Source organism: Mustela nivalis (assembly GCF_964662115.1).
Source record: "Mustela nivalis genome assembly, chromosome: 5".
NCBI classification, from domain to species: Eukaryota; Metazoa; Chordata; class Mammalia; order Carnivora; family Mustelidae; genus Mustela; species Mustela nivalis.
Genome location: NC_139024.1, coordinates 95,159,539 through 95,172,118, shown reverse-complemented (window position 1 = coordinate 95,172,118; position 12,580 = coordinate 95,159,539). Strand labels below are relative to the sequence as shown.

Sequence of the window (12,580 nt, the reverse complement as noted above, 5' to 3'; positions counted from 1 at the left end):
TTAATTTTAGGTACCCTGTACAAATCAAGTCCTATTACAATAATGACCACACAGCATGCACTCTGAAGCAAAGCTAGTTTTACTTGCAGAAATGTATGCATACAAACAAGTGTCTACATTTAGTTTCTGTGAGATTTCCCACAGTACTGGCCACGTCAGAGCTCCCAGTAAGTAAATGTGTCAATTTATGGACTCATTCTGCATCCTGGGAAATATCCAGAAGAAAGATGTTTGCTTTAAATGAGGAAATATCTTTCCCAGCTCCACAGGAGGAAAAGCTCTGCACACAGTCTTCTACCTGCCTTCCTCTAGATGCAGGAAACATTAAATACACTCCACCCAAGTCTGCAGAGAATTCAGTTCTAGGAACCAAAGGAGTACTTGAGAATAAATGCACAGCAAAGGGTACATCTAAGGACATCACTGGAGCTGAAGAAAAGCCATTAAAAAAAAAAAAAAAAAAGGCATGTGCAGAATCACAAGATATTGCCAAAACTGCAGTTAGACAATCAGCAATGAGACTATTGGTATGACAAATCCTGTTTCAGACCTGTTGACTTAGATTTACTTGCACAACCATAATTGGCCAAAAACAGGAAATAAGGGTAATATATATATACTGCTCTGACCTTCTATCTTTCCACCCTCCTTCCTCCTACAGATAAAGCCGATGCTTCACCCGGCTCTGAGAATCAACAGTAAGTAATGTATTTTTTAAGGTGAACATTTTATCGTGCAAATATTATTTATGCTTTTTTGGTGGTAAATGATATATTGTATAAGAATCTATGATTTTCAAAACTCTGCTAATAACCTTTACTGAAAGTAATGAACTTTTATACTCTTTTTAAGCTCAGAAAGTAACATGTAGCTTTACTATTCCAAACACACTTTTAGCTAATTTAATATCTAAATTAAATTTCACTTTTCATTGTAAAATAAGTATATATTTTCCATATCTATGACTTTTGCAAACAATTGTACTAAACTGCCTTTAATAGAAAAATGAAAAATTAAGGATATATGTGTTACATATTTCCATTTTAATAATTTTACTAATATTCACATATATAGATATATGTTGATACAGACATTATTAAAATAAGGAGCAGAAGCTATTGCTAATAATTTTCAATCTATCAAAACAAAATGATAACACATACCTAGAGATAAAAAAAAATTCCATTAGCAATTATCATCAAAATAAAATTTCCCTCATGAAATTCACTCAAACCAAAATAAAACAGAAGACTTAGAAGTTTTCTGATCAAAAGTTAATCTACACAAGCAGCTCCATTTATATGAAGATTTGAATATAATTATCTACTGAGAATATTTTATAAGGAAACAATTGCCACAAAGAACTTTTATTTTGGCAAATAAGAAGTGATACCTAGTGACAACATACAAGGAGATATTTACCCTGCAGAGGGAGGATTTGATTTTCAAAATATTTTATTAATGTTCTTCTCTACAGCTAGGTGCCATGCAGAGCTTAGGGAGGATTTTACTGTGCCAGAGAAGATCTGGTGTTGTGTCTTTTGCCAGTTAAAACCAAAGCCTACATTTGCTCGAATGACTCACCCTCTGGAGGATCATCAAAGGATATTAAAGCAATGTCAAGTTGCAAAGCCAGGAACTACTCTATAATGTCGGGTAGGAAGGTCAGTTTGTGCCCCTGAACTAAGGTCAGATTTGTAAGGGGAAGAAGTAAATTAGGAGGAAGAGTCAGACCTCAAGATCTAAATTAGATAGTGCTAATAATTCTAATAATGCCATTTAGTAAATTCAAGTAAGGAGCAGAAAATCATATGTAGAAATGAAAAAAACAAAACAAAACAAACAAACAAACAAAAAACATTGCTTTTGGGAACTGTCAAGGTGGCTACTATTATTTAGATATCTTTACAGATGTCCTAGGTGGTGAAGTCTAGAAGTTTGGATAACTCTGTATAGTGTCAACGGCTGCTTCCTGTAGTATAGAAAAGTGGTTGAGATGACAGAAAGTGACCAGAAGGAAGATTAATATGACATCTAAGGTTGAAAGATTGCATCAAACACTTTTCTGTGCTGATTGATACATAGATGTCTGACTACCCATAATGCCCACATTACACATGTTGTGTTGATGGTTTTAATTTTTTAAAGATTTTATTAATTAATTAAATAATTTATTTATTGAGAGAGAGAGTGGGAGGAGGGGGTAAGGGAGAGTGAGAGACTCTCAAGCGGACTCTGGGCTGAGCCCAGAGCTGATGGGGGTGGGGGAATGAGCTGGATCCTACTACCCTGAGGTCATGACCCCAGCCAAATTCAAGTGTAGGACAGTTAATTGACTGAGCCACCCAGATGTCCCCGGGCTGATGTCTTTAATGGTATTTCTTCTGGTCTAATTGTTTGAAACATTTCCATCCCTCCTTTCAGGAGCTAGGGCTTTAAGGCCAAACTGTCTGGGTTTATCCCCGGGTTCTTTTGCATGCAACCACATGACATTGCATTATTAAAAATCTGATCTTGGGACTGCATATCTGTAAACTGGGGTATTGAGTAATATTATGTACTCTCTAGATTGTTAGGAGTTTTAATGAGCCCGTAAAGAGTGACACAGTGCTTCACATAAAACGCAGAATCACCATATGAATGCATTATTGTATGGCTCACTTAAGGGCAAAGGAATATGACCCTGAAAATTTGCATATAAAGCATTTTATCTATTTATGAATTTAATTCCTCTCCTTCTACATTCACTTTTATTGGTAATGCTTAAGAAGGTTCTGGTTTTAATTTTCTCCGCATAACAAGGTAATTTTCCCAGAACCATATGCCAGACAATCTGTTCTTCCTCTAATGTTTTTTTATGCTACCTTGTTTGGTCTGTGTCTTAACTTTTCTATTTACTTTCATTGGCCCATTTTTGTCCATTTCTAATATGATATCCAAATTTTGTCAATACATGTTTGAAGCCTATTTTAAGAACTAATATGAAAAGATACTCAAATTAATCCTTCTTATAAATGGTATATTAGTTATTCATGGGCCAATCAGAATTTTTATTGGGATTATAAAGATTTTTTATATTAATTTAATTAGGATTGATATCTCTATTATATTAACACATACTATTTAAAAGCATGAAAATCTCTCAATTTATGTGGATTTACTTTTATGCCCCTTTCTGGGGTTTTAAAATTGTTTCCCAAAAAGATTTTTTATTCCTGGTTATTTCATTTTTGTACTATTGTGAGTTGTATGTTTTCTTTTTAATTTGATTTTCTACTTGAGTGTTGTTAATATATGGCAATGGTATTTTTACTGGTTGATATTACATCTTGCAAACTTTTGATTATGATGTATTCTCTAGGTAAATGGCCATATCATTTTTAAAGATTTTTTTTTAAGATTTTATTTATTTATTTGACAGAGAAAGATCACAAATAGGCAAAGAGGCAGGCAGAGAGAGAGAGAAGGAAGCAGGCTCCATGCTGAGCAGAGAGTCCGATGCGGGGCTCAATCCCAGGACCCTGGGATCATGACCCGAGCCGAAGGCAACGGCTGAACCCACTGAGCCACCCAGGTGCCCCGGCCATTTCATTTTTAAATACTAATATTAGCTCTTCCTTTACAAGACTTACAAATGTGTGGGGTTTTTGTACGGCTTGGATCAAGACCTCTCTAATATGATGTTTAACAGCACTAGTGACATTGCTCACTCTTTTTTTGGTCTCAATATTAAATGAATTCATCTAGAGTTTCTCCAATAACTATATTTGTTAGAGATATTTGGTTATATTTCTATTATCAAATTAATAATCTCTTCCTTCCTTCTTCTTATTTTTAACTATAATAGGAGTTAAATTTCACAACATATTTTGTCACATGATTTTTGTTTAGTACAATAATATGAAGAATTGGACCAAGACATTTTCTAATTTGAATTATCCTGATTTTAAATTTTTGAATTATTCTTACAGTTCTGATATAGAATTTATTTGATCATAAAAATCTTTGTTTCCATAAAACAGACTTCTCAGGCAAGGTAAGCCTATATAATTTTTTAAATATATGTTTTAATTAATTAGTAAGCATTGATTGATATGATGTCATTAGAGAGAACAACTTATTTATTTCCAAGTGAGTGTTTCTAACTTATGGTGGCCCTAACATTAATGTAAAGAAGGAGCAATATGCTATAATTTAATTGTATATGTAAGTTTATGCTTCAGAAAGACACAATTTCGGGTGCCTGGGTGGCTCAGTGGCTTAAGCCGCTGCCTTCGGCTCAGGTCATGATCTCAGGGTCCTGGGATCGAGTCCCGCATCAGGCTCTCTGCTCGGCAGGGAGCCTGCTTCCTCCTCTCTCTCTCTCTCTGCCTGCCTCTTTGCCTACTTGTGATCTCTCTCTGTCAAGTAAATAAATAAATAAAATCTTTAAAAAAAAAAAAAGAAAGACACAATTTCCCCTGCTGTCTGTAATTAGTAGTAAACCATCAACACTTAGAATTGTAAATCTTTGACTTTTCTCTAGTCACACTTATGAGTAATTACTGATCTCTTGAAAAAAAGAAAATTATGAATGGCAGAGCAGAAAAACTATATAAAAGAAGAGAGTTGGTAACATGCATGTAGCAAAATAACTCTTTTTAGGGAAATGATTTAGAAAGAATCAAAGTTTGTTCCTAAGGAAATAACAGTGGAGACATATAACATTACACATTTAGAAATTGTCTACATGTAAGTAAATGACAGGAAAAGGCAGTTACTTTCCTAATTCATCCTAATGCTTTCTCTGTAACTCTACCAAATGGATGTGCAAATAAAACATATCCTATTTACACTTGTTATTTAGGGAGTCCCCTGGGAGAGAGACATGAGGTAGAACTAAATGCATTGTTCTTACAACTGATAACAGGTTTTTATCATATTTACTGTATCTAAAATATTTACTTCCAGAGCCTTGTTTTATACTGGGTCCTTCCCTGTCCTTCTCCAAAGTCCCAGAAGGGATCAAAGCAAAAAAAGATAAAACTTTACATTTTACTTTTTCACAAATGGGAAAATCCAACAAGCTCAAAGTGTGGGCACTAGAATGATGGGCTCCCCTAACGATATGCCAAGACAGAGGACGGGCCGGAATTCTGTCGTATTCACTTGACCATGCTCAATAATACCAAGCATGCTATCATGGATAAAGTGTGGAAAACCCGATGGATGCCTATTAAAGGAAAGAACAGTACCTGACTGACACTGACTTGCAAAAAAAGGGAGGATCCTTTTTGTATTTTGCTCTCACATTTTCTAGGAGGCCCACTTGAGGCCATGACAGAGGGATGTGCATGCCCAAGGATACTAGTGTAGGAGAGAGTCCCCTGGAGACTTTGCAAACTCCTATCACTCCATCACTGAGCAAGTACAGAGTGAGGTGTCTTTAGTCATAGCTACTCACAATGTAGTTCAGAAAAAAAAAAATTAAATATAAAGAAATTGAGGGAAATAAGACCATGAACATGGATCAGAAAAAATTGAATAAAATCAAAATTTACTGGGTGGGCTTTAAATGTTCCTACCCAGAGACAAGGTTAGTGTGTTGGGAGTTAGCTATGACGTTCTTTGGAGAAGGGATTCAGAAATGTTCACAGTCTTGAAGGATGTGGCTAAAATCCAGGTTAAGGATTAACCTGATCAAAGGACATATGCCCAAAGGATAATGAGGTTATTAATGAGGAGCCCATCCTGACTAGAGTTATGGGGGAAAAAAAGATTATCTAATGAATAATGTACCAGGTTGTGTTCCCCAGGTAACAAAATCTGAGACACAGGAAGTTGAAGAATATGGGATGAATTCCCTAGGAAGGATGGAAAGAGAACCAAGGTACTTTAAGGTGAGGTGAAGCTGTGGTAGAGTCTTATGGGAGGCTTCAGTCAATCAGTTGAAGTGCTGAGAGATTTCTGCTGTCAATGCTCCCAGCTGAGGGCACAAGCATCCCAAATGGTAACACTATTGTTAATGCTAAGACAGTATGTCTTATGTATGTATATGCATACATTTAAAAAATATTTTCAAATTGCTCTAACATTACTTATCTCATTCTCAAAAACTGTATGAAGTGATCCTATGTCACCGTAGTCTAACTTGATAAAGATTTTCAATTTCATATAGCTAGTTGAAGAGGAGCTGGGTAAAATAGAATTAATGACAACAACAAAAACGCAGGCTTCTTAACACCTATAATGCACTCTTCCCATTCTCACATGCCAGGTGCCAAGGTTAGGTGTTTAAGTTTGCTCAGTATGGGACCAGGTATTTCTGAGAAACAAAAATACCTCTGTGGACACTAGATTTATGTGTTTGTTTTATACATAATTAAGTTAATTTTTCTTTCCATATTCTTTCATTTCTGTTTTCAGTTTTTCATTTTATTTTCCCACCTCTTCCTCTGTTCTACCTAAAAATTACAGTATAAACAAAATCAACTTTTTATTGTTATAAATATTATAACAAGAATGTTATAAATATTATAATGATATAGAAGAGTTTAAATTTCCAAAGCATTGTAGAAATTCCTGCATAATTTGCATACCTTATGGGACCCTTATAGGAATATGTTGCCAATTTTGTGATTTTCATTCCAATTGTTTCCCTTCCTTTTCTAGTTAGTAAATGGACAAAAAATACCTCATTAAGATGCCAATAAAATTCTCCATTATATCAACAAAATTACATATATAAAGGCTATCTTTTCAATATTTTCAACACAAGATGGATATTCTAAGAAAATATTATTTGAGCTAAGTTGTATGAGCTTTATTTTATACTTGCAGAATAACAGAAAAAAGATTGACTTAATTGTTAATATTGTGTTTTTTTCTAATTTTTTCTAATTTCTAATTTTGTCAAATGTGTTTAGTAATCTACTAAATGTGTTTAATAAACCAGCTATTTAATAGCCATGAAAATATTTATAACAATGTAAGCCTTTTTTGTCAAGGCAGTATGTTCATTAAATTAGTCCATTCATACCTGGAACTCCATGCCCCAAAAAGTATAATACAATTTGGTGGGAACTGCATTTTGAGGTTAAGAGAAACTTGGGTTCTGTCCTAGCCATATGCTATCTAGCAATGATACCGTCAGGAGGTAACTTAATACCTCTGTGCCTCTGTTCTTCTCTTACACAATCACCATAATGCCTAAACTTTTGGCTACACCAGGTTGCCAAAAAGAAACTAATACGTTAGACAAAATCAGAGGCACTTTCCCAAGAGTTGATCATCTTTTTGTATATCTCCCAACACATGAGGGTTGTCAGTATCACTAAGCAATAAAATTTCTTTTGTTATCTTAAAACTCATGGCAGGAAAGAAATGGCAAGTGATCATTAGTGATTTGAAAAGATATTAATGAAGGTATATTTATAAAAGATTAAGAAGGGTTTAAGGAAACCATTAAGACCTAATACAATAGTACCCCTGTATTACTAACAGTTGGGAGCTATTACTTCTGAGTGCGCAGAGTGAAGAAGCCATTCTTAGAATCAAGAGTCTCTACATAGACAAGAGTGTGGAACTAGGGTGAAATGGGCATTATATACTTGACATTTACATGTGTACGTTGAAGGCTTCAATCAAGTACTTCCTTTTGTTCTTTAGGTCCCTATTGGAGGGTGGTTTCTGGGTGAATTCATTATCATTCAGTGGCATCATGTAACAAATCTCCTCTGGCTATATTACTAATGAATTTGGAACAACTGAAATCACTACCTTGTTTTGTTTTGGTTTCCCCCTGTATTCCTCAGAAGTTCATACACTAAACAATGCAGGTCTTTGTTCCCTTTGTTTTGTTTTCCCAGCAATGGTCTTATTCCTGGAGTTGCTGTTCCTGGCTGTTGTGCTGCTTCCATTCTTTCCTGCAAATGGACAGGTATGGTCAAGGTGGAAATATTTTCAGAATAATTGAAGCAATCTATACATAGAAAGCTAATAGATCAATTTCCATAAATGAAAAGGAATAGAGAGTCTGGTACATGACAAAGTACTCACTGGTTGCTCAAGTACATAAAACAATTAAATCTAAAGCTGTGGTGACCAATGTTGTGGCCTCTAGCCACATGAGGGTGTTGAACACTGGAAATACAGATTTTTCAGAACTGAGATCTGCATATATACATTGCAGAATTCAAGACTTAGTAAAGAAGGAAGGTAAGATATTTCATTAGTAATTTTAATATTGATTGCATGATGAAAACAAATTTTGAATCTATTAGATAAATAAGTATATCATAAATATCAATTCAATCTGTTTATTTTTTTTCTTTTTCAAAGTGGCCACTCAGAAATTAGAATTACGTTTGATGCTATCATTATATTTCTATCACCTTGTCTAGAGATGTTTTCTGATTTCCTTTTATTTAATTCATTACAATGTGATCCTCATAGAGAGTTAGAAAAACTTCTTCACATATATCACATTTATTTTCATAGTCATTGTATAAGAATAATTATACCTATTTTTTAAATTATAAAAATAAACTTTGGTAAGGGGATTAAGTATTTGGATTTTTTTCATGGTCTTACAATTAGTTTATAAAGAATAAGATGATACAATTATTTATAATATGCTGCTGCACTTTAATAATCTTAAGAACAAGATTAACCTTTCTCTTAAATGTTTGGTGGGTAGGTGTCTATATAAAGTGTCTATCTTCTGATCAGAAAAACTCTGAATGTGAAGTTTGGTCATTGCTGTCTGTTCTCTTATTCTCTCTTAACTCTGAGCTAACAAGAATAGCTAAGACTCCACAGATCAAACTTTAGACTGGGCCAATACTCAGGTGGTATTCACAAATACAGTCATTATATTATTATAATTAATTTTCAATCTGCGGACAATTTATGCATCATGTACATCTTCATTCAAAAAGTTTGCCACCTTCCCAATCTCTTTCCTAGAGATTTTTTTAAAAAGGTTTTATTTATTTATTTGACAGAGAGAGAGAGAGAGAGTACAAGCAGTGGGAGGGGTAGAGGGAGAGGGAGAAACTGAACAGGAAACTAACTTCAGGAGAGATCAATCCTAGGACCTTGGGATCATGACTTGAGCCAAAGGCAGACTCTTAACAGACTGAGCCACACAGGTGCCCCTAAAGATTTTTCTTCATGGTCCTTTCCAATCCCCTGTTATCTCTCTGGTCTGTCTCTTGGTCTTCATTTATAAAATTATTTAAAATATAGATATATTTTTCTATTTTGCACTGCCAAATATTTGCTAGTCAGATTCTCTGCATACCTTTTGCCCTGTACGTTTTTTTTTTCTGTACCTTCTTTTTCTTCTTTTAAAGGTTTTATTTATTTGTTTGACAGAGAGAGAGAGATCACAAGGAGGCAGAGAGGAAGGCATAGAGAGCAGGGAAAGCAAGCTCCCTGCTGAGCAGAGTCCGATGGATGGGGGGCTCCATCCCAGGACTCTGGGATCATGACCTGAGCTGAAGGCAGAGGCTTAACTCACTGAGCCACCCAGGTGCCCCAATTTCCTGCACTTTCTTTTTTTTTAATTTATTTTATTAACATATGATGTATTATTTGTCCCAGGGATACAGGCCTGTGAATCACCAGGCTTACACATTTCACAGAACTCACCATAGTCCATACCCTCGTCAGTATCCATAACCCAACCACACTCTCCCTACTCCCCCCACCCCCCAGCAACCCTCAGTTTGGTTTGTCTCTCTCCCAATCCTATCTTGTATCATTTTTTCCCTCCCTACCCCCCACAACCCCCTTCCCTGCCTCTCAAATTCCTCATATCAGAGAGAGCATATGATAATTGTCTTTCTCTGATTGGCTTATTTTGCTCAGCATGATACCCTCTAGTTCCATCCATGTTGTTGCAAATGGCAAGATTTCTTTTGATGGCTGTGTAGTATTCTATTTTGTGTATATATATATATATATATATATATATATATATATATATATCACATTTTCTTTATCCATTCATTTGTTGATGGACATCTAGATGCTTTCCATAGTTTGACTATTGTGGACATTGCTGCTATAAACACTCAGGAGCATGTTTATAGCATTGCTGCTGTAAACACTTCGGATCACTACATTTGTATCTTTAGGGTAAATACCCAGTAGTGTGATTGCTGGGTCATATGGTGGCTCTATTTTCAACTTTTTGAGGAACTTCCATACTGTTTTCCAGAGTGGCTGCACCAGCTTCTGCACCTTCTTAATAAAAAACACTATTCATCCTTTATAATGTCAGTCCAGACTGTCTTTTACAAAGCTTTCCTAACCTGACTCAAGAATTAATCCCTTGTTTTTTATGTATCTAGCAGAATCCACCTATCACTTCAGTTATCATGTGGTATTGTAGTTATCATTCATGTCATATAGTCTATTGAAATAAATTCTGTTTTTAGATTTTTTTTCTAATCATTTTAGAGAGAGAGAGAGAGAGAGAATGACAGTGCAGAACAGGGATGGGCAGAGAGAGAGGGAGAAAGAATCAAAATAAATTTTTTAGGAATAGATATCGGGATGCCTGGGTGGCTTAATCAGTTAAGCATCTGTGTTCAGGTCAGGTCATGATCCCAGGATTCTGGAATTGAGTTCCGTGTTGGATTCCTTGCTCAGTCGGGAGTTTGCTTCTCCCTCTGGCTGCTGTTCTCCCTGCTTGTACTGTCTCTGACATAGTAAATAAATAAAATCTTCTTCTTTTTTTTTTAAGGATAGATACCTTATTAGATCCATTTAATGCTCAACACTTTTCATATTCCCTGTCACCCAATAAAAACTTTCTTGACATTCATTTAAAAAAAATAGACATGTCTTCAGTAGGATTTATATATACATAATAAGATAGGGTAAGAAGGAGGAAATAATTACTTCTTTCTCAGGGACCAAATTTTAGAGTGTTTTGAAATGAAATTCTATTAAGCAGATTTTTGAGGGTCAATGGGAAATATCCAAGGATATTATTTTATGCTTTAGTGTAAAGCAGAGATGGGCCACTGCTAATATTTCACATGTGTATCCTTTCTAGCCTAAGAGTTAGTAGCTGGGAATGTGCCAGATCTGTGAGTACAATAAAATTCAAATTAAAAAAAAAAAATCACTATTGGTCCCTGTCCTTAGGAACATACAAGCAAGTAGGCGAAATGAAGGGCCCTGTCTGTTTAGACTTAGACTTTAAACTGTTGGTCATGTTCATATCACATAACACTCATGTGTAATTTTAAGTTATCATATATCTTAGACTTTGTGGAAACAGATGAGAGTGGGTGCATTCAGGGTGGTATGGCCATAGACAATCTTGAGGGAAAAGTTCACACACTCTACCCTACCTCCAGGCTAGACACCTCCCCCACCACATGCACAATATTAAAATATACCTAAATTTCAGCAGCTGATTTTTTAAAAGGTTTTATTTATTTATTCAAGAGAGAGAGAAAGATCACAAGTAGGCAGAGAGTCAGTCAGAGAGAGAGGGGGAAGCAGGCTCCCCGCTGTGCAGAAAGCCCAATGTGTGGCTCAATCCCAGAACCCTGAGATCATGGCCTGAGCCAAAGGCAGTGGCTTAACCCACTGAGCCACCCAGATGCCTCCAGCAGCTGATTTAATAGTTTATGCTGTTACTAAAAAAGAACCAGAGTTAGCAATGGCCCATTAATTGGGTGATTTTGTTCCTTCTAAATGGCCTTGGAATTCTTTAATACTGCAAAATTACCTTTTGAGTGTGAAATCAGATCATAATAAAATAGATCCTTAAATCTACCATAATAGGAAGAATAATTTTATGATTACTAAATATATTTCGAACCTGAACATCCCTTCCCTAAATACACTATTCCTCTAAATACAGACGATATCAGGTCAAAGTTTCCTTAACATCTAAGATGAATCTTGAGGTCTACTCTCATCCTATCTGCTGCAGCCTGTGAATTTGAATGAATATCTTAATGTTTCTATGTGTTCCTTTATGATTATAAAATATTATCTCTCAAATGGCTAGAAAAGATACAGTAAGAATCCCTTGAAACTAGAAATTGGCATTGGTGGCCTCAGAGGAGATTTCAATTTGTCATGCCATCTTCATTCTTAAAACTTCAAATTACTTCTTTCCTACTTGTCATAGCTTTGGCTCAGGTTCATTGGCAATACTTAACAACTAATATTGACTTGAATGCTTTCTAAAATGATCTTGGCTCCCTCGAATTCACTTATGCACTCTTAAATGCAATTTTAACAAATGTTAAAAAGATAACCTTAATTTTATCTCCCTTTAGGATCCGTCCTTTAAAACTTTGTTAGCCACTCAAAAGCAAGTCCAAGAAAAGATTGTAAATAAACACAATGAACTAAGGAAATCGGTCTCTCCACCTGCCAGCAACATGCTAAAGATGGTAAGAGGTAGTGATAAAGGCTAATGGTGTGAATCAGCAGTGATTAGAGCAGGCAGCTGGTAACCAACATCTCTTAAGAACTTTGTGCTTACAAAGTTTTGCTTCCATTCTGCTATTTCATTTGAACTGTATTATGGGCAGGGCAAAAATTAATTTTTCTTTATAATGGTTAA

The 12,580-nt window shown here is 35.3% G+C and overlaps 1 protein-coding gene across 1 annotated transcript in view; it reads left to right on the top strand.

The window, feature by feature from the left end:
* Positions 1 to 225: 225 nt before the first annotated feature.
* LOC309864345 (cysteine-rich secretory protein 2-like) overlaps positions 226 to 12,580 on the top strand; it is a 29,248-nt gene continuing 16,893 nt past the window's right edge. The window contains exons 1-4 of the mRNA XM_082729751.1: positions 226 to 527; positions 662 to 698; positions 7,848 to 7,918; positions 12,291 to 12,407. Of these exons, the coding sequence (XP_082585877.1) occupies positions 228 to 527; positions 662 to 698; positions 7,848 to 7,918; positions 12,291 to 12,407 (525 nt within the window). The 5' untranslated portion in view covers positions 226 to 227. The remainder of the gene's footprint in view (positions 528 to 661; positions 699 to 7,847; positions 7,919 to 12,290; positions 12,408 to 12,580) is intronic.